The sequence below is a fragment of the Pongo abelii genome, chromosome 19 (assembly GCF_028885655.2).
Source record: "Pongo abelii isolate AG06213 chromosome 19, NHGRI_mPonAbe1-v2.0_pri, whole genome shotgun sequence".
In the NCBI taxonomy this organism is placed as follows: domain Eukaryota; kingdom Metazoa; phylum Chordata; class Mammalia; order Primates; family Hominidae; genus Pongo; species Pongo abelii.
This window is the reverse complement of record NC_072004.2, coordinates 95,812,756-95,834,974: the sequence shown is the minus strand read 5'-3', so window position 1 is coordinate 95,834,974 and position 22,219 is coordinate 95,812,756. Positions and strand designations below refer to the sequence as shown.

General features: G+C 50.9%; 1 protein-coding gene across 3 annotated transcripts in view; it reads right to left on the bottom strand.

The window, feature by feature from the left end:
- RNF213 (ring finger protein 213) overlaps nt 1-22,219 on the bottom strand; it is a 135,229-nt gene that overhangs the window by 29,920 nt on the left and 83,090 nt on the right. For 2 of the 3 annotated variants that reach the window (XM_054535867.2, XM_063718331.1), the window contains exons 29-43: nt 21,885-22,043; nt 17,616-21,224; nt 15,978-16,114; nt 15,480-15,575; nt 14,066-14,184; nt 12,808-12,927; nt 12,183-12,355; nt 11,683-11,830; nt 11,273-11,408; nt 6,977-7,168; nt 5,271-5,416; nt 3,605-3,759; nt 2,166-2,378; nt 1,690-1,871; nt 863-983 (exon numbers count right to left, since the gene is read on the bottom strand). In XM_054535867.2, coding sequence (XP_054391842.2) covers nt 863-983; nt 1,690-1,871; nt 2,166-2,378; nt 3,605-3,759; nt 5,271-5,416; nt 6,977-7,168; nt 11,273-11,408; nt 11,683-11,830; nt 12,183-12,355; nt 12,808-12,927; nt 14,066-14,184; nt 15,480-15,575; nt 15,978-16,114; nt 17,616-21,224; nt 21,885-22,043 — 5,706 coding nt within the window. The remainder of the gene's footprint in view (nt 1-862; nt 984-1,689; nt 1,872-2,165; nt 2,379-3,604; nt 3,760-5,270; nt 5,417-6,976; nt 7,169-11,272; nt 11,409-11,682; nt 11,831-12,182; nt 12,356-12,807; nt 12,928-14,065; nt 14,185-15,479; nt 15,576-15,977; nt 16,115-17,615; nt 21,225-21,884; nt 22,044-22,219) is intronic. The other variant, XM_063718332.1, reaches the window with a different exon arrangement.

Genomic DNA, 22,219 nt, shown 5'->3' with positions numbered 1-22,219 from the left:
GAGAGTGGGCACCTGACTCCGTGCCAGCCTCCGGGGAGCTGGTGCCTTAGCCTTGAGCTGCTCATACCCATCCTGGGTGGGAAATCAGCTGATACTATGTCTAAGCCACTGATGTTTTGACATCCAGCATCCATGCTGGCCTCCTTTTAGTAAACCTTCCTGGGCTCCAAAGGTCGGACAGCCAGTGCTGCCTCTTCCAGACCCCCTGGCAGTGAGGGCTCTGGATGTGCTCACGTGAAGGTCAGGGGTGCGGGTGAGGCAGAGGCTGTGTTTGGCTGAGTGGCCATTGTTGCTGGACACCACTGTGTGGCCACAGAGGTGCATCACTGTAGGGTCACAGGTTTTTTTTTCTGCAGACCACCCCACATTAGTAGCTTTATGAAGGGTGTTGAGTGACAGGCATGGTGGCTTCCTATTCCTTGGTTCTGTTGACAGCACTGTTTTAAAGACTCCAACCCCAGGGGCATTCTCCGACATCCTTGTTTCTATGACTATGAAAATGATAACAGCTTCCACAGATGGCCAGGCTAGTGGTCTGTTCTGGGGTCACTCCAAAGGCCAGGTAATCCCTCCCGAAGGTTTCACAAGCATGTTCCCTGCGTCAGCCCCTTTCTGCACACAGTTCCTGGAATCGCTTCTAAATGATAACGCTCTGACTTAGCAATCAGCACAGGGTAAATAATTAAACACTTAAACATGGAAAATGTAATGGCCTAGTGATGAAATCACCTGCCTTTGCATGTCTAGACGAAACGGTCAGAGCCAAAAGAGCGCCTCCCAGCTGCAAGTCAGTGTCAGCGCTGTTCTTCCTTTCAGAAAAGGCTGGATCCATGCATGTGCTGAAGCCAGCCTGGGTACTCACCTTGTCTAGTAAGAAGACGTGCTCGGTCACCAGCCTGTGTAACTCGGGGACCTGGCTCTCGGTTCCTAGGAGCACATGCTCCACAAAGAGTGCGGTGGAGAAAATCCGACTCCACTGGGCTCTGTCAAAAGAGGGTGTCACTCACTCAGTCAGCTCCCACCAAGGAACCCAAGGGTGAACGAGGAGGGAGATGGGAGAAGAGATGCGGGACCCGGGGTCCAGGCCCAGCGGCTGGGACTACAAGCAAGCCCTATGTGACACACTTCCTGGCCCACCCCCAGCTTGCGCCCTCAGACGCTCAGTTTAGCTGGGACTCGGTGTCCCACTAGGATGCCTCTGCACGGGGTACCACCACAACCCGCTCACTGCACGATCCTGCACCTGTCAAGTCCCACCTCACCTCGACAGCCCAGCACAAGAACTGTCTCCTTAGGGAAGTGGACTCTGGCCCTGAGGGCCTGTCCTGCTCCGTGCGCCTGGCTACCTGGGGTGTCTGAGGGCCTGTCCTGCTCCGTGCGCCTGGCCACCGTGGTGTCCTTTCTACCACAGCATTTCACACACGGCATCACAATAGCCCGCTTGCCTTTCTATGGCCCCAGTACACAGTGCGCTCCCTGAATGCACAGCCACCTCTCGTGTCTCCAGCACCCTAATGAGACGCCTGGCACTCACTAAGGGTTCGGCAAATGTGGAGTGAGCGGGTGAGGACGGAGCCCCTCCCATGGCAGGAGCACCTGCCAGTCTTCTCACGGACACGCCTGGCACTTGGCAGGCTCCTGGTGAGCGTGTGCCAGATGAAGCAGTGGGTGAGGGCTCCTGGATCTCACCTGACTTCCCTGATGACAGCCTGGGCCAGGCTCCCGCTGCCTTGCGTGTGCCCATCGGAGCAGATGAGCTCCAGCGGCATGGAAAGATTCTTCACCAACTGTAGCCACGCCTGGGGACTGGGCTTCAGGGTGTCTCTTGTCAGCATCTCCGTGCAGGCCATTGCGGCAAATGCGTCCAGGGTCTGGGGAGATGGACAGCAGGGCGTGGCTGAGCGGTGCCCCTCCCACCAGCCCACCAGAGGCCCTGGCTGTTAGCTGCATGTATACTTGTGTCCCAGGCTTGCGACCTAAACTTTCATTGTCTAGGATGTGGGAAGCGTCAGCGAGATGCGTTCTTAACATCTCTGAATTCAGCTGAGGTATGTGCCTTGTGAAGAAATCTCCCACTTGAAACACAGCCCCAAAAGCTCTCCATTCCCAGAGTGGAGTTGGAAGCACCACAAGGCTTGCTCAGGGCAGGCGGAGGAGGGCCATACCATCTCACATCCAGCCAGCTCATGGTTCCGACGGGCTTCCATCAGGCTGTGGAGAACCTGAGGGTAGATGGTCAGGATTCTGGAGAAGTTCTGCAGCCGGCTTCTGAAACGCTGGTAGGCAAGGTGCACCCACGGTAAGGAAACCTCTTCCTCGGGCGCTGCTGACGCTGCTTTCAGTTCCCTAGTGCAGGACCACAGAGCCATCTGCAGAAACTGGGATTCGAAAAAGCTTTTAGAATATATTTTTAAATTACAAGAATGGTGTGTTCTCCCCGTGGAAAATCAGAACTATTGGAAAACCATAAAAGAGGAAATTAGAAACCATACGTGCTATTCTGTCCCATTTGCTTCTGTCCAGTTTTCTAGCTGCTTCTCCTCCCACGTTAAGGTCACCGTGTCGTCCGGGCTTTTTGCCACTGAACATGACATCATGAACTTTCCCTATGACTGAGTATACTTGTATACTTGAAAAACATGGTTTTAATGGCTGCTCAATAGCCCATCATACGGCCATACTTTAATTTGCCCATCCTGTATTTCTGGACAATTAAATTATTTCTTATTTTTAGAAGCAAAGCTGAAAAGGACATCCCTGTGAACCAAATATTTGTCCATGTCTCCAGTAGTTTCCTCAGGACAGAGTCAGCAGTTCAGATCGGATGAGGTTCTCGACCGTTCTGCCACGCAGCCCTGCAGGGCGCCCACTGTGCACGCTACACTGTCAGCCGCGTGGCCTGGCCCTTTCTTTGCAGCACTGGCCGGCGGCTGTCCTTGTTAAAAATCAGCTTTGCAAAATGAATACATAAACATGATATCTAAAAACTGTTGTGTTGATTTGCTATTAATAGTAAGGCTAAGCAATTTTTCAAATGTTTCCTGGATGTTGATATGCTTAATGAGATGATTATAAAATTGTTTTATAACGTTTACCCATTTTTTAAAACTTAGGGTATTTTCTTATTGATTCCTAAGAATATTAACCTCTACTCATATTGGCTGTAAGGATGTTCTTAAATTTGTCACTTTCCTTTTTTATGTACTGAAGTTTAAAATTTTTAGGTAGTCAAAAGTATGCCTTTCTATTGAATTTCACTTATTTATTCTTACCCTGTAGGGTTAGTTACGTGTTTACCTTAATTTTTTTCAAGAGAAACTTAACATTTAAAAAGAAGATACGTCAAGGAAATTGGAGATCTTCTCATGTTCACAGAAAGCTCCGTGTTTTAGGAGCCCCTGGGCGGTGGGCTGAGGGTGTAGCACTGAATATTGAGAGGAGACTGGGCGGCCCCTTCACCCACCGGCACCCTTCGCAGACCATGTTCTGTTCCCAGACTTCACAGCACCAGCTCCAGGCAGCTGAGGAAACGTCTCCATGTCTGCATCCAGTCCCCATCGTGCAAGCTCTACACCTGACCCTTAGCCAGTATCTAAACATCTACCTTTAATTCCTCCTCCGTTGACACACGCATGGTCAAGAGAATGAAATCCTTCGAGTAACACTGAAGAAGTTCCTGCTGCGTCTCTCCATGGAGCTGGGCAAGAAACCTGCCCAGAGGAGTCTGCTGAAAGATGTCCACGAACTTCTTCGGCAGTCCTGCAGAGAGGAAACCAAGGAGCGGCGTGGAGTGCGTCTAAGTCATGGCGCTCCCCTGCCTCCAGGGGGCTCCGGAGTGAAGGGGAATAGGGGACGCCTTGTTGAATGGGAGCTCGTAGACAAAGGGGCACCAACTGCCTGATTTTGTAGGGAATTGAAGGAATCGTCACTGTCTAGACATTCAGGATATTTTTCTTTTTCCTTTTTTTTGGAGATGGAGTCTCACTCTATTGCCCAGGCTGGAGTGCGGTGGGTAGCGTGATCTCTGCTCACTGCAACCTCTGCCTCCCAGGTTCAAGTGATTCTCCTGCCTCAGCCTACCAAGTAGCTGGGATTACAGGCGTGCACCACCACACCCAGCTAATTTTTTGTATTTTTAGTAGAGACGGGGTTTCGCCATGTTGGTCAGGCTGGTCTCGAACTCCTGACCTCAGGTGATCTGCCGGCCTTGGCCTCCCAAGGTGTTGTGAACCACTGCGCCTGGCCTGGGATATTTTTCCAGTGGAATAAAATAAAGGAAGGCGGAAGCAGTGTCAAATTTAGGTCAGAAACAGCCAAGCTAGCCCCAGAGAGAAACACCTAGATAAGACTGAGTTGTATGTTACATGGCTACATTGTATGTTGCATGGCTACAGGTCACGGCATGCTTCAGGAACCCCCGGGTCCAAGTAAATCAGGAACGAGTGAGCTGCTCTTCAGGGGCTGGGGTCACAGACCATGCAAGCCGGAAAGATCTGGCTTCTAGTGGGTGGGGTGCGGCCCCTAATTCGCATGCTGTCATAGAAAAGCAGGGTCAGTTGGGGTATTGTCCTGAGAAAGGAATATGCTCTTGAGGAGAGAGACTGCTTTGAGTATGTTCAGAAAAAGTGGCAGAATAGTAACCTAGAAAAGAAGGCCACCCTGAGTCTTCCAAATGGTATGATAAGTAAACGTGGAAAAGATTATTGCATGTATGAAAGAGGGCTTTTGCAAAAGTGTCGCGTGGTCGTTGGTTTTTCTGGACTATGGCAAACCCTCTGGCATCTGGCAGCAGAGCTCAGCACCGTGTCTGGGCTGTGACTCCTGATGGGGCAGCTGGCAGTAGGGGATGCTCCAGGCGCTCATGCCTTCTGAGAATGCCTCTCCTGGGGGCATCTTCTGAGTCCAGTGCCCCAGTCTGAGAAGGCCCAGAATGGGAATGACCAGCTGGTAGAGGCGACAGTCCTCCTCTTGCCAGAACACACCCCATTTCACCATATCCCTGGCCATCATGGCACTAAAAACCATCTCACAGGCTCCTGCTGCCATAGGATCGAAAGGTTTCTGGTCCTGCCGGGGCCTCTCACTCCTTCAGCAGAAACTTTAAAATGACGCGGTGACATAAATTGGACGCTTACTGCACAAACAAAGTGTGAAAACTAAAAACTCCAAAATCCACCTTGCGATGGTAGCCACCCATCTGCTTTTCACTGTCAGGCAATCCCTTGGTGATTCACCTGTGCTGAATCTGACCTGTCTTGAGGTAGCCTCACCTTCTGCGTCTGTGATGTACTGAGCCTGGACCCACAGCTCCTCCAGATAGTCCTTGATTCTCCAGCTGAAAGGGACATTGTTGGAAGCGTTCTCGGAAAGGTTCATGTAGTTCTGCACCATGATGTAGGCCATCTCACCTTTATGTCTGCAATAAGGTGAGGGATGGTAAGAAGAGGGTTTGTGAGACGTCACTCAAAACACAAGACAAGATCTGCCACTGATGCCAGCTCCTCTCAGGCCTCAAAAACAAAGGGGCCAACAGGCCAGGCACACAGCGCTGATCTATTTCACAGTACAGGGTTTCTGTTATGACAGAACTAGGGAACTATCTTAGGCAATCTTTGTTTTACAGGCAAAACAAAAACAAACCAAGGCTGACGGGTCAAGTGTGTTGCCCAAAATCTCGGGCAGAACCAAGTCTTCTGGTTCGAGAACCTGTCTGTCTTTGATAACTTGTAACACAAAGCACAACTTGTTAGAGAGTCTTTGTTTCATGAACATCAGCAGCACCTTGTCTTTTAAATAAGTGTTTCCACTGGCAATTCAAATTCCATTTCTTTCTTTCTCTCGCTCTTTCTTTACTTTCTCTCTCTCTCGCTCTTTCTTTCCTTTCTCTTTCTTCTATCTTTCTCTCTCCCTCCCTCTCTCTTTTTTTTTTTTGAGATAGAGTCTCACTCTGTCACCCAGGCTAGAGTGCAGTGAGCGGTGTGATCCTATCTCACCTCAAACTCCTGGGCTCAAGCAATCCTCCCGCCTCAGCTTCTAGAGTAGCTGGGACTACAGGTATGCACCACGTTACGCCTAATTTTTAAATTTTTTTGTAGTGATGGGGTCTCACTATGTTGCCCAAGCTGGTCTTGAACCCCTGGGTTCAAGAAACTTTCCTGCCTCAGCCTACTAAATTGCTGGGGTTATAGGCATGAGCCACCGAGCCTGGGCACGTTTATTTCTATATTCTTTATAAATCTACATCCAGAATTGAAGCCCCTGAAAGCCGAAGTGGAAGCTGTTGGGAGCTGAGCCTGAGCCCCACAGCATCAGGCCTGGGGAAGGGGGTGGGGGCTGTGCAGCTCCACCAGGGAATGAGGGACAGGGGGAGGGAGCACAGATCCCAGGGGTAAGGAGCACAGATTGTGGGGCTGTTCTAAGCGCACCTTCTCCATGCCACACCACGCTGGGTCTGGCTAGAACCAGTGCTCTGAAAGCAGGGAAATGAGGAGGGTGGAGATAAAACAGAAATTTCTTGGAGCTTCGTAAACTTCCTATTCTTTTTTTTTGAGACAGAGTCTTGCTCTGTCACCAGGCTGGAGTGCAGTGGCGCGATCTCGACTCACTGCAACCTCCGCCTCCCAGGTTCAAGCGATTCTCCTGCCTCAGCCTCCCAAATAGCTGGGAATACAGGCACGTGCCACCACGCCCAACTAATTTTTGTATTTTTAGTAGAGACCGGGTTTCACCATGTTGGCCAGGACGGTCTTGATCTCTTGACCTCGTGATCCACCTGCCTCGGCCTCCCAAAGTGCTGGGATTACAGGCGTGGGCCACCATGCCCGGCCAAACTTCCTATTGTTACTGCAGAAAGTGCCCACGTCAACGTTGCTCTGAAGTTGAGGGCTGCGTTTCACCCAGAACTTGGGAGAGCATATTAGGGTCCTGCTGTGTTCTGATAGTTTCTCTCCCCAGGGAAGGAAAGCCTTCCACTCACCTTTCATTATTCATCACAAGAGGAATGTTCAGAAGCGTCGTGTCACTGAAAATAAACATCCAAAGATCTCTTGCCCAGGGCGGAGTATCTGGCCTGGTCAGTAGCTCTAGGTTGCCGTCTCTGTCGATGAATGATATGATGCTCGCCAGCAGAGGGGTGACAGCACCTTGGACCCGCTTCCAGAGGGTGTGCCTGCAGCACAGAAGAGAGACGGGCCACCACGGGTCAGAGGAACCACAGTGGCGGTCTGCCACCTTTTGACATTTTGTTCCTTCTTGAGCATTAACAAAACAGCTAGTCTACTATTTACCACACTACAGCGATGGCAATAACTTGACATTTCCATCATTTTTAAGTGCTAGAAAACAGACTCACAAAGATGTCTAAGATGAGAGGCAGAACTGGAATGGAACTTAATTCTACATCTAATAAACTGTCATTAGGTTACTGGAAGGGTGAAGTAGTGTTTGCTTTTTTATTTTTAAAACATGTATATGTGAGACAGGGTCTCACTCTGTCACGCCAGCTGCGGTGTAGTGACACAATCATAGATCGTCGTAACCTTGAATACTTGGGCTCAAACGATCCTCCCACCTCAGCCGTACAAGTAGACAGGACCAACACGCCCAGTGCCACCACGCCCAGCTAATTTTTAAATTTAATTTTATTTTTTGTTGAGATGGGGTCTCACTATGTTACCCTGGCTGGCTGGTCTCAAACTCCTGGGCACAAGTAATCCTCCCACCTCAGCCTCCCAAAGTATTGGGATTACAGGTGTGAGCCACCGCACCTATCTGCTTTATTTTCTGCGAGGCTGCATAATTTTTGTATGTAACTATTTTTCAGAACAAGTCATCGAGGTTCTCTAAATAAATAAAATTATGACAATTCATTTGGAAAAAATAAATATTTTAAAAATCTGTTGTGGATAGAATATAATACAGATGAAGAGACCAAAATGAATTTGTCCCAGATCAAACTAAACAAGAAGGCACATGTTTATCTGGAACTAAGTATTTGTTCCTGTTGATGTTTTTGTACACTAGATCTGAGTGTCTGATAGACAGACAGGTGGATGGATAGATGGGCGGACGGACAGATGGGCAGATGGACAGGCAGGCGGATGGATGGATGAATGCACAGACAGGCAGACAGAAAGATAATTGGTTAACTACAAGACATTTTGTTGTTATATATATTTTGTTGTATATATTTACATGTAACAATAATAACTCTATTTCAGAATTCTTGTGTAAAGGATAAGAATTAAAAGGTGGCTGGGCACGGTGGCTCACGTCTAATCCCTGCACGCTGGGAGGCTGAGGCGGGCGGATCACCTGAGGTCAGGAGTTCGAGACCAGCCTGGCCAACATGTTGAAATTCCATCTCTACTAAAAATACAAAAATTACCGTCGTGGTGGCAGGCACCTATAATCCCAGCTACTCAGGAGGCTGAGACAGGAGAATCGCTTGAACCCGGGAGGCAGAAGTTGCAGTGAGCCAAGATCGCGCCATTGAACTCCAGCGTGGGGGACAAGAGTGAGACTCCGTCTCAAAAAAAAAAAAAAAAAGAAAAAAAAAACCCACAAGGTAATTAATGTTGGGGGAAAAGGGAAGCCTCTCTTTTGAAGAGAATAAAAATACTTATATTTTTAAAATATATAGTACAGAGGAACCTGGCAAGAATTTTAAAATGTCTACTGGGAAAATAAAGCATCCCAGTGCGCAGAGGGAGAAAACAGCAAACTAGGAAAAGTGTCGCAAACACAAAAGGCAGAAGGAAAACCCAGGCGCTGGGCCAAGCGCTGGGAGAGGTGGGAGCCGCTGAGCCTGGTTCCGCCATATCTGGAGCCGCTGAGCCTGGTTCTGCTGTATCTGGACAGGCAGGCAGATACACAAAGGACTTCGGGACACAAAGGACTCTCAGGATTTGGGCCGTTTAATCCCGAGAGGGCAAAGGACTCCAGTCCCCAGAACACAGTGGTGGTGAATCGAGGTAGTCAGGGTGCTGCTGGCCCTGGGGCAGGTGAGCTGAGGGTGCGGGTCTGGCCACCACTCAGCGGCTGCGCAGGCCTCACGGTGACTGCAGAATGCGACGGAGCCAGGCCTAGCGCTGCATGAACAGCAGAGCGGGGAAGAGCAGACTGAGGAGGTTCAGTGACTCAGGGCTGGTCCCGGGGAGTGGAGTCAGGGATTACAAAGCATCAACAGGCTGGGCACAGTGGCTCACGCCTGTAATCCCAGCACTTTGGGAGGCTGAGGCGAGTGGATCACCTGAGGTCAGGAGTTTGAGACCAGCCTGGCCAACATGGTGAAATCTCGCCTCTACTAAAAATACCAAAATTAGCTGGGTGTGGTGGTGGGTGCCTGTAGTCTCAGCTACTCAAGAGTCTGAGGCAGGAGAATCGCTTGAACCCAGGAGGTGGAAGTTTCAGTGAGCGGAAATTGCATCGCTGCACTCCAGCCTGGGCGACAGAGTGAGACTCCGTCTCAAAAAAAAAAAGCATCAATAGAGTCCACAAGGAGGAACGGAGGGAAAAGAAAATATTTCTGATCTCCTAAAATCCCTTCAGAAGGCGTGACAAGGAGAGAAACGAAGGATAACTAGAGAAAAAGTAGAATCAGAAAATCTCTGGTCATGAGGAAGGTGTCTTTAAGTCCCCATTCCCGTCCACCCCGCTTCTTCCCCCGTAAGCCCCCATTCCCGTCCACCCTGCTTCTTCCTCCATGAGCCCCCATTCCCGTCCACCCCGCTTCTTCCTCCGTGAGCCCCCATTCCCGGTCATCCCGCTTCTTCCTCCGTGAGCCCCCATTCCCGTTCACCTCGCTTCTTCCTCCGTGAGCCCCCATTCCCAGTCACCCTGCTTCTTCCATGAGCCCCCATTCCCGTTCACCCCGCTTCTCCCTTGGTGAGCCCCCATTCCCATTCACCCCGCTTCTTCCCCTGTAAGCCCCCATTCCCGGTCACCCCGCTTCTTCCCCTGTAAGCCCCCATTCCCATCCACCCCGCTTCTTCCCCTGTAAGCCCCCATTCCCATTCACCCCGCTTCTTCCCCTGTAAGCCCCCATTCCCATTCACCCCGCTTCTTCCCCTGTAAGCCCCCATTCCCATCCACCCCGCTTCTTCCCCTGTAAGCCCCCATTCCCATTCACCCTGCTTCTTCCCCTGTAAGCCCCCATTCCCGTCCACCCCGCTTCTTCCCCTATAAGCCCCCATTCCCATTCACCCTGCTTCTTCCCCTGTAAGCCCCCATTCCCGTCCACCCCGCTTCTTCCCCTATAAGCCCCCATTCCCATTCACCCTGCTTCTTCCCCTGTAAGCCCCCATTCCCGTCTACCCCGCTTCTTCCCCCCATTCCCGTCCACCCCGCTTCTTCCCCTATAAGCCCCCATTCCCATTCACCCTGCTTCTTCCCCTGTAAGCCCCCATTCCTGTCCACCCCGCTTCTTCCCCTATAAGCCCCCATTCCCATTCACCCCGCTTCTTCCCCTGTGAGCCCCCATTCCCGTCCACCCCGCTTCTTCTTCCGTAAGCCCCCATTCCCGTTCACCCCGCTTCTTCCTCATGTTCCCTCCTGCAGATCACACCTGGCCGTAGGCCCAAAGCGAAACTATCACTGGCACAGAAGCCTGGACCTGGAAGGGGACTCATGGAGGAGTCCGCTGTCTTTTAGAGATGGGAAAACTGGGCCCAAATAACCAAGTCACTGGTTTCTTAGGCTTTCAGGCAGGAGGTTTGAGAGTTTGTCTTAAAGAGACCCTCCGTCTGGGGCCCAGAGCACCCCTCCTTCCTCAATACGCGGCCACATCCAAGATAATCAAGGTTAGTCCCATGGGTGACAGAAAAATAACCATGGCAGTGAATGTACTGCTGGGTCCTGGGTTTGCTGTTATCATTCTTCAAACAGCAGGACTGGGAAAATACTGCCTGTCCCCTGCCTGCTCTGCACATCATTTTAACTTCATAACTGAAAACAGCAGCCCTTTCCATGGTTAACAACATAAATGTCAGTAAATATTCTACTCTTAAGAACAGACGTTTTACTTTTTTTAAGTTTTTAGTATGAAAAACTGTAAACACAAGAAATTAGAGGAAGAGTCCAGCACCTGCCATTTGGCCACTGTCCAGACCTACTGTGTGCTTCTTGGGGAAAAAATTTACAGCTTTGAATGGCTGAGAGGTTTGGAAAGAAACAGCTCAGTCCCCATGGCCCGGATGGAGAGAGAATCCCTGCAGGCAGGTCCCCATGCTGCCACCAGATTGGAGCCACTCCTTGCTTCCTTTAGTCACAGTACCTGAATGTGCCCGCCTCCTGGAGAGCGTCCTGGTTGCAGGCTTCCCTTGCCACCCACTCCAGAGGGTGCACCTGGCTCTCTTCTTGCTTCTTTAAAAGGACATTGAGGCGCATCTTGGATACCCGCAAGAAAGAGGCTGTACAAAGGCAGAAACAGACTTTCAGCATGGCTGTGGCTGAAATGTTGGCTCCGGAGTGCTTCTGTCCCACCTCCCCCAGGAAGGGAAGTACGTTGGCCAGGCCAATTCTAGAGCAGAATCTGAGAGATGCTCTTAGATTCCCACTGTGTCACTGCTTCTGCTGAGCCATGGAAACCTGAGAGGGTGTCCCGCAACATGCAGTGAAATGATGCCCACTCCTCAGGAAGAGCCCACGTGGGGGCAGGGGCGAGAGGGGTCGGGAGGCTCATACCGTGGCACGTGTCGTCCTCATTTAAGAGGCCCAGGAGGAGCACCACCCTCCGCATATTGCGCGTGCAGCTCTCATTCTCATCTCTGAGCATGCCCACGGCGCTCTGCACACAGCTCCTCAGCAGCCTGGTGGTGTCCAGGATCGACACCTATTGGTGGAGACGGTTGGGTCATCCGTTTCTGTCACTGACACAGTGGGTAAAAGCCAAACCACCCATATGCGATGAGGGTCTCAATGCACAGGGCGGCGGTCCTCACGGACAAAGAAGAGACGCCGACCTCCGCCCTGCACCCCCCAAACTGCCGGTGCAGATGCCCTTGACCCCCAGTAAACCCCAGTAACCAGCAACAAGACCGTCGCTGTGTGAGGAAAGTGGGGCGCCATCCTCACCCCTGCACAGCGGCAGTGACTCCTCTAGCTCCCAATGCAAAAGCGTTTAAAGATGCAGCTCAGAAGCATCACCAGCAGCCCAAGGGGAGGTCCCAAGAACCAGAACTTACATCACTGCCTCCGAGTTCAGAGGTTTCCTTTCCCACCTTCTCAGAACTTTCTGTTTCCATGGCCTCCTCTGCCACCTCTGCCTCCTCTGCCACCTCTGCCACCTCCCCTGACGTGCTGGCCTCCGTTTCCATCGCCTCCTCGTGGCCGTCTTCCGCCCGGTGTTCCAAACCCACTGCAGTCGAAGCAAACGTGATTGCGTTACCACTGAGAAGGTGGCACAGGGACTGGCAGCGGTGCCATCTGGGAGTCTGTGTGCTCAGCCTCCGAGTGCAGGCTTCCCCGGCCCCCGCTGTGGTGGTAGGTCCCCAGATGAGAGATGACAGTCATGAAGATCAGCCCCCAAGGCAGCCCCTTCCTTCCAGCCTGGGCTCTGGCCTGTTCTAGGTGCTCACTTCCATGGCCGGCCTGCTCACAGAGCTCTACCTCAGCCTGTGGTAAGTGCACCTGCTCGACCCTGGTGCTCTATGATGAGCCACCAGTCAGTTCTGCAGATGTGTCCCTGAGCTCCTGCTGAGGGACGAAACATGGTGGCCCTGCTCCTAGTGCCATGTGCACGTCACGCTCCACACCTGCCATCTGCCCTTCCACCACCTGCTTCCCCAGGGGCTCTGCCTCGTGACTCACGCTCAGGCAAGTCTCCGGGCGCGAACAGCTGGCTGATGGTGACGTGCTGCAGCCTGGTCACATCTGAAACCATGAGGGTGGATCTCCGGAGGTCATCGATGTGGACAGACTGCCACAGCCCTGTGAAGAGTGAAGCCACCCACAACCGTCTCGTGTCTTTCCCGGCTGCTGCTCAGCCCTAAGCAGGGACATTGCACACCCCGGCTTGTCATTATCTTGCTGCGCAATGAATGACTGGCACCCTGAAGCCGAAACCCTGGAATGGGCCTGCACAGGAACCACCCGACCCTATGCTACACACGACCCGATTCTACGCACATCGACAACTTCAACATAAGCAGCAACGGTAAGACCTGCAATGGCAGGCGTGGGACGGACGCGTGGATAAGGCCTGTGGTTCTGTCACCCATGCATTGTTGTATTTGCTGTATCACAGTTAGTGAGGGGTGGGGGACACTGGCAAGGTCTGCCTTCCATTCTCCAGGAAATTATTCAAGTAAACTTACTTTCCTATTTCTGGAATATCAACTTTTCTATGTCATAAATAGCTGGTGACCATTCCTTGGAAAAAAAAGACATCTGAAGACAGTCCGACCCCCGCCACTCTCCCTCCCCGCCAAACAGGCGTATCGGTGCGTTCCTGACAGCGTCCGTCGGGAGTCGGGGGTCTCCACTCTGTGTGACCCACATGCTAAGAGGTGAGGAGCTTGCCTACAGTCAGTCCAGGACAGGCTGCACGCAGCCTCCCATCCCAGGATTCATGTTTTCACGGTAATCAGTAGTAAGAAATCTAATTGCATCTGGAAAGAATCCTCTTGAGGTTAACAATAATATTCTAATTTCAGACTTGTACAACACAGAACCAAATGAGAAACAGTTCCAACATGACTTAAATAAATATGCTGACTGGGCTGGGCGCGGTGGCTCACACCTGTAATCCCAGCACTTTGGGAGGCTGGGGCGAGCGGATCATGAGGTCAATGGATCAAGACCATCTAGGCCAACATGGTGAAACCCCGTCACTACTAAACATACAAAAATTAGCTGGGCTTGGTGGCACACGCCTGTAATCCCAGCTATTTGGGAGGCTGAGGCAGGAGAATCGCTTGAACCCAGGAGATGGAGGTTGTAGTGAGCTGAGATCGCACCACTGCACTCCAGCCTGGTGACAGAGCAAGACTCCATCTCAAAAAATAAATGAATACAAATAAATAAATAAATACATAAATAAATACCCTGACTGATGTTCTGATCTCACCTCCGTGGAAGCCCACATAGGCTGTTCCTCTTCCCATCCGGGACAGTTTTGTGATGAAATAGACGAAGATACGGTCCTCATTTTCTTGTATTTTGTTGATTTCATTTATAGCAGAATACCTATTTAAGGAAAAAAAAAAAAAGAATACCTATTTTAAAAACAAACACACACACAAAACAAGTAAATAAACAAAGCAAAGCTGTGCAGCTGCAGAAGGGTGTTCTCCAAGCTGTTGTTTTGGTCTCACGGCCACCCGTTCCGATGAGTTTTACATAAACTTCAGACCCCTGCGATCGTGATTTCTTCTCTCACAAGGGGATGAGAAATCTTCTCTTAGCAGGCTCGTTTTCTTCCCCATTCCTGTGTCCTCTACTTTGAAGTGGCATTCCTTTATTGACCAGAAACCCTATCTTGTGCTCCTCAATGGGCCTGACCCGGTGCAACTAAGGGTGAGGCCAGCTGAACTTTCCATTCCTTCTTTTCTCTTAAGCGATGGGGGTCTTGCTGTGTGGCCCAGGCTGGTCTCAAACTCCTGGCCTCAAACGATCCTCCTGCCTCTGCTTCCCAAGTAGCTGGGATTACAGGAAACAGCCCCTGTACCCAGCGGACCTTTCCATTTCAAAAAGAGTTCTGTGCGCAATGCCATTCCCTTCAGATGACCAACGGCCAAAGCCAGTTTCTTGTTGAGATTTAAGCCACAAACTGAAATATGGCACCCAATGCTTCAAAAAGGTCCAGAAATCACTTTTACTTTAAGTAATAAAGGCACAAAGTTAATTCTAAAAGCATCAGACTTCTCCTACAAACACTATAAAAATATCCAATAAATAGGAATAAAGGCATTTACCTACTGTTGTTTCCCTCGAACTTGAAATAAATTCAAATTGCGTAATTCAAAATTAATAATGACCAAAACATGTCTACAAACACAGGCTTCAAAGGCATCCTTTTATAACTTGTTAATGTTCCATTATTTACACCTCTCGCATTTCACCTTTTTTGTGGGGAGGACAGGCTCTCGCTCTGGCCCCTAGGCTGGACTGCAGTGGTGGGATCGCAGTTCACTGCAGCCTTGACCTCCCAGGCTCAAGTGATCCTCCCACCTCAGCCTTCTGAGCAGCTGGGACTAGAGGTGCACTGTGGAAGGCTAATTATTTTATTTATTTTAGAAATGAGGTCTTGCTCTGTTGCCCAGGCCCATTCCACTATTTTTGTAATGTTATTGGCCTTTTCTTTTTGTCTCTCTTCAGTTTCCCTAATCCCCACTTGGGGGAATGAGGCAGGGGAAGAATTGCTCTTATTTTTATTTCTATATTGATTATGATACTATACTGTCTTCAAGGAAGAAATTCTCTAGGACCTCCTATGTTTTGGGTTTTTTACATAGTTTCTGAGAAAAATACTAAAAACATACTTAGCTGAGGCAATGAGCTGGGCACTATGGATTCCATCTTCAAAATCTGTCTGAATAATGAGGATTTTACATTTAGCTGTATTCGTTAAACAGTTTCTGAAAGAAAAGGGAAGTTATTCAAGTGAGCTCTCTGTCTTAAAAAATGGATAACAAAATTCCCCAAAGTGATGGGAAACATAAAGGCTACAAAGAAACAGCTACGCAGGTGGGATTTTCTTCTGTAAGAACAGATAGTCCAGGGGAGGAAACCCAAGGAATGCCTCCTAACGAGGTCCGAGGACGGTGCTCTCGGAGGAGGATGTTAGGCCAGACACCGCGATGCAGAAGATGATGGAGGTGAGAGGGACGCTGGGAGAGATTTAACAAGGATCTATTTCAGTCAAGTGACTGTGGTGCTCATTAACCGGCGCGGGCACCATCGCCACGCAGAAGCCACGCAGAAGCCACGCGGCCGCGGCTGGGGAGGGAGAGGGCAGCAGGGAAGGCGGGGAACCTTACCGGACTTCTTTGAGGAATGAGTACTCGGTGTCAAACTGCTGCAGCCACAGGAGTGTGGGTTTCGGAGCCCTGCCTGTGACCTCTAATTCTAAAATTTCACAGTCGTGACTTGTTAGCAGCCTGGAGAAAGTGGTGATCTACAGAGTTAAGAAATGCAAATTACTTGCCAGACTTCAAGGAAAGGTTTCAAGTCCGCTGCTAGGTTTAGACAGATCCTAGAAACCTGCGATGTTCAGCGCGGTGCAGTTGCCACACAACGGCACAGAATCCAAACCCAAAGGCCTTTCCCAAAACACGGCAGTGCTGGGGCCGGGAGGCCCTACAGGGCCAAAGGCATCGGAGAGACGACCCCACCCTGCCCTGAGGGTGCCTTCCTCTCCTCCCCAGAGGCCCGTGCCTCTGCCTGCTTGGTCCATACTTGAGATTCTCATGATCCCTTAGGGCTCAGCACAAATGCCATTTCCTGTTATAGTACGACTTCATGCTTTCAGATGGAGTTCATGGTTGGTGCCGTCCCCTTCCCCCAGATGTCAGCAATTCTCCTGTCCCAAAGGTCACTCCCCCATCACAGTGCAAGTCGAAACGTTCCTCAAGGCCTGCTGCTCTAGCCCAGGAATCCCTGCCTCACCACTGAGCTCAGATTCCTACATCCAACTGCACGATGCATCAAAACCTGTCCCCGGTGGACATCATCACTGGCCTTCCAAAACCTGCTGTCCGTTCCCACGTTATCTGTCATGATGAAGCAATGTCCACTCATCTAAGGAGGAATCGAGGGAGTCGCCCCGGACCCCTCCACCCGCCATCCCCCCACTGGGTGGTGGTGTTGGCCCTGCCAGATTGCCTCCTGACTATCTCTGGGTTCCATCTGCTCCTCTCCTTTGTACCGTTCCAGCGGCCTCCCTACTGGCCCGTCTTTTCCACAACAGCCTTTCATCAGACTCCCTTCACCCAGCCAGGGAGACAAGCGTGCCTCCAGCGCCCGCTCCATAGGGCTGAGATGCAGTTCTGCAGAGTCACTGAGGGCCTTCAGCAGTTCTCTCTGACTGCGCCTCATCGTCCCATCTCAGCATTACAACCTTGAACGCTAAAGGCTGTCAGCAGCTCTGCCCACAGAAGGCCCTCAGCCTACAATCCCTTCCCGGCCATTCTTCCCCATCGGCAAGGGGCCTCTCCTAGGGAACATCTCATCTGAGCTTGCATCCTGGTCTGCACCGCTCCCTGCTGCCTCTAAGCACGGCATTTATCGTATGATATTGATGGCATCTGTTCAAGTGCTGGTCTCTCCATGCTCCCTAATGCTAACAAAGGACAAGGGCTACAGATTCATCTGTGCATCCCCAGTGCCCTTGGCCCGGTCCTGGAACATGGTACCTTATTTGTTGGTGTGAACATTGTGTATGGTGCTGTTACCAGCATGGTGCACTGCACAGACCCAGGCACTCAGCACCTGGTTAACTGGACCTACATAGATAATTGGCTCTCCCCACACTTACCACGGAGGAGAGCTCAGCGTCTCAGCATCTCCCTGCAGGATCCCTAACCGCTGCCTGGGGAAGAATCTTGAATCCTGACACTAGGGATTTAGGACTCTTGGGTGACAAGGGATAGGGTACAAGTGCAGAAAGACAATCACACCTCTGTGAAGATGGCGTGGCGCTCTAGGTCTTTCGCGTGCAGGTGCGCCTGAAGGAAATCTGCAAAGGAGTTGTGCCTCTGTCTGTAGAAGTACTCCCGCGACAGCGACTTCCCTGCGAACCCGCCCAGCGAGTAGGCGCTCAGCCGGACCATGGCATCGGGCGTAGCGCAGTTCAGCAAGATCAATTTGGCCTCCCCAGACACCTTCTGGTAAAGTTCCTCCGTCAAGGCCCTGGGACCCCGCCTCTCTATGACCTGCAGCACCACAGAGGCGCAGGCGTCCGAGTGGTAGCCGATGAAGACGTCAGAGGGGCTGTATTTGTGCCTGTTCAGGAAATGATCTGCTTTGACATTGATGAACTTCTCCACCCACGCACGGAGCTCCTCCACGATGCTCTTCTGCCATTTCTCCAGCACCGTGTTGATATCCAGATAGTGCTTCTCCAGCCGGTTAATGAGGGGGATGGGAAAGTGTTTGTACACGACATCTTTCTCTTCGATGACGATCAGGCGGAAGTTGGGGTGAACCCGACATTTGACACGGTGGGTCCCCAGACCGAGGTCCACGTACTTCTGGCCGCCGAGGTGGACGTAGTACTGGTTAAGTGCGTCGTAGAGGCTCTCGTAGAGGTTCTGCAGGTTGAGAAGCAACACCATCTTGCCTGTTTCCATGCAGATCTTCACACGATTGATGTTTCTGCAGATCTGGGTGTACTCTTGGTCCTTGGGGAAACCAGAACCAAAAATAATCTCCGGCTGCTGGTCCTCCTCGAAGAATGTCTGCTGCAGGATCTGCAGGGCCACGTAGTTTTTGGTCAGCACGAGTAAGTAGCGGGACTCAGCATCTTCCAGCTGTCCATCCGGCACCTTCTGAGAAGGCCCAAAGATGTTCTGTTTGATCAGCTGCACGGGGCTGACTTCCTCTGAGCACTTGGCCTCGGGCAAATTGGCCAGAAAGATGTCCAAAGCTCGGATGTCATCCTTGCCACTGAAGTTCCTAAGGACAGCCTGTGCAATGTCTTGCGGGGAAGGCTTTCTATTTGAAGCCTTTGCTGCAGCAAAGACCATTTTGATGAGGCTGTAGTAGTCACGAAGCCCGAAGAATTCCTTGTCCTGGCTCTCACACACCGTTTCGTAGGCTTTGGCAAAGGACGAAAAGTACCCTTGGACTCGGTCCTGGACGAGGATGTCTGAGGAGCAGATGCCCTTGGCGCTCTCTATGAGTTCTCTCTTGTTGGGGCTGCCACGTGACACGAAAATGCCCCGGTTCATCTTGGCAGGGTCAAGGGCCCAGTTGGAGATGCCTACGAAGCCGACCTTTTTGTGGGGGGCGGGATCATCTTCAATGCATCCGTCTTCCAGCAGCGGGTGCAGAGTCTTCAGGGGCATTTTGGGTGAGTCTTCCGCCAGCCCCACCTCATCTAACACCACTACAGAGACGTACTGCTGCAGGTCCTTCCCCTGCTGAAAGCGGGCACACTGCCGGAAGGTGCTGATGATGCCCTGTGGGGTGGAGTGCGGGCTGCACTGGAAGGACACCAGGTGGACCTGCTTCAGGCTGCGGAAGAGATCTGAGTAGGCGGCCGGGCCCTGCATGGCGTCGGCCACAATGGTCTTGGCGAGAGACTTGGAGCTGCCGGGCTTCCCCACCAGGAAGAGGGGAATCTTCAGCTCGATGCAGATGACCATCATGAAGACGTTCTCCTTCAAGGCCAAGTTCTTGGCGATGGTTTTCCTCAGAGGTACGCCATCCAGAAAAAGATCCTGTGCCCGCGTTATTTCATCCAGAAGCAGCCTGCTGTCGTCATATGGTTTCGGAAAGAACCTGGCGATGGCTTTCCGATATGAGTCTTTCTTTTCTAAAGAGGCGTGGTAACACACCCCGATGGCCAGCATCAACGACCAGAGGACGGGATCTCTCTTGGTGTGATCTTTGCTGACTCTGGACTTGGAGAGAAAGGCATTCAGCTGCGCTAAGAGCATCGCGCTGTGCTCGTGGAACCATCTGAAAACTTTCACACAGCGCTCCACGTCCCTGAGGCTGACAAAGCTGCACTCATCTTCTCTTTTCCTCATGAAACCCTGAGAGGCGCAGAGGACTTCTGTGATCACGCGAGTCCCGTTTTCATCTAGGCTGATGGAATCAACCAGTCTCTGGACAATCTGCTGGATGTAGAGCTTTTCAGCAACGTCACTCAGTTGTCCAAAGTCCCACACCAGAGGAATCAGGCTCGGGGGCAGAGCATGGACCCGGTATACCAGCTGCCTCAGAGGAATGGAGCCCAGCCTGTCGGCCGTCTCCTCCATACTAACCCTGTAGCCCAAACCAGCTGACTCCAAACGGCAGATCATCTCCTCAGAGTGCTTCCGGTACGGGTTGCAGGCAGCTATAATATGCAGGCCAGAGTCCTCAGCCAGGGGCTGGCCGTCCACCATACGATCACACAGGACTTCTTTGATACAGCTTATAGCTTCCGTTGTATTGGCTTCATCAAAAAACAAGATGGTGTCCAGCTGATGTTGGTCCTTATTGGCGAAGGCCACATCTTCAGCCTCCCTGACTCTGGAGTAGATCATGTCTGCAGTTGTCCCTCCGTGCACCTTGACCAGCTTTATGGTGTCAGCATTGGCACCACCACGCCGCAGGTCGCTAAGGAATTTAATAAGCCTGGTTTTCCCACAGCCAGTTTCTCCCATGATGATAACCGGGATCCCACACCGGAACCGCATCTCGATGGCAAGGATCTTAAGCATATTGTCTGTCGTGAGCTCATACGTTTTGTCGGGGTCAGTGGCCCAGGGGATCCCTAAGGTCAGGCAGAGCCTCTCAAGTTTCTCGTGTCTGGGCAGTTTATCAAAGTCAACATTGAAAGGCACCCTCTGGAGCAGCAGGCCCTGGTACAGGTCCGTGGTCATGACGTCTCTCTTGATGACCTTCCTAGTCAAGTGATTGATGGCGTCGACACTGCCCTTGCTGTTGGGCTGCAGATGGAAGCCGATGAACGTCATGGTGGTGTGGTCGTCATTGAAGAAAACGTATGGGTGAGGCTCCGACTCCCACCTCTTCCGGAGGGAGAAGGGCGCTAGATCTTCTTCCCTAACCCCATCCATGGTGACCATGTGCTTCCCCGGGCTTTCGTCAGAGGTGTGGAGTGACGGTGTGGCAAAATCTCTTGCCATAAATATCATGAAGGTCACCACAAAGTTCTTGAAGCCCCTCAGTGTGTCGCCAATAAAACTCGGATTGCAGAAGAGAGAGGCCTCACAGTCTCTGAGCTGATAATTCAGGAACCGAGCAAAGTTCCGAAGCTCTGACCAGGATGGGTTTATTACCCCACAGTAAATCAGGAAATGCTGGAGGCATTCCTCTGGGGTGCCTTCGACAGAGCCTTCTTGATACTGAAACGTGTCTAGGTTTTGGTTTTGATGGAATCGTCTTAAATATTGGTAAGGTCTTTGGAAAGTTTCGCTGCAGAACTCCCACTGATCCATCCCAGGCTCTGTGTCACTCCTCCGGGGACTCAGCTCCATGTCTATCACCTCTTTGGGAGGCCTGCAGGTGACTTTTGGGAAGATGTCAAGAAAACTGAACTGGGGGACACGTGTACGCTGGAAAGGAGAGACATGAATGAAATGGTTACAAGAAAACTTTCTAAGAAATGCTTTTGTGTCTTAACCCTCCACGTTATCTAGATTGGATGGACCTTTATGAAAAATGCACTGAAAATATGTAGCTTTCTGTATAGTCTTTTTTCCACAGCATATCTTTCGCACATTAAGTAAGGCGTTGTTGTGGGAGCTGCGTTCTGAGCCAGGAAATCACTTTCTAACCCAACTTCCCGAAACTAAGTTTCTCCACTAAGCATACATGTATTATGTATGTGAGTGAACATAAAACTCTCTTTTGCTAAGAAATTTTTGACAAACATCTCCTTCTCATCTTAGCTGGCATTAGGAAAGGTGACTTCTTTCAACAGATGAATTTACTAGATTCAGAGCACAGCTGGGATTCAGACTGGGCATACAGCATGAAGCCTGAATTGAACAGACAAATTGAAGACACTGCTAATTAACAGAAGAGTACTTTTATCCCAGACATGATTAAAAAGTGAGTTTAAAGATGGGCTTTTCTTTACTAACACTGCATTCAGCTGCTGCACTAAGTAAGGCAAAAGTGTGGAGTCTCCTAAACGCGTCATTCCACTTCAGTAAGACCAGAAGGAACCCAAGACCCCCCCACACCAGGTGAAAACACCCCATAGTACAGACCAGCGTTGAAGACCTCCTCGATGGCACTGATGTCCTCCTTTCCAGGATTTCAACGATATACAAATGGCAGGGGTTCCGAAGCCACATTTTCCCATTTATATCCATTAAGTATTGTAAAATGAGGAGCTTGAAAAGAAACACCCAAATTCCACTCTGGACCTAAGGACAGAATCACACGAGGTGTAAACACATGACACGATGGCGAGTTCTCAACTCTAAGTAACCCCCCCTTATTTTGCTCTTTGTCACGATGATCCTGATGATCCACATCAACATTTCAGCCAACAACGGCCCACGTCTCCGAGGGCAGCCCCATAAAATCCTAATACTGTATT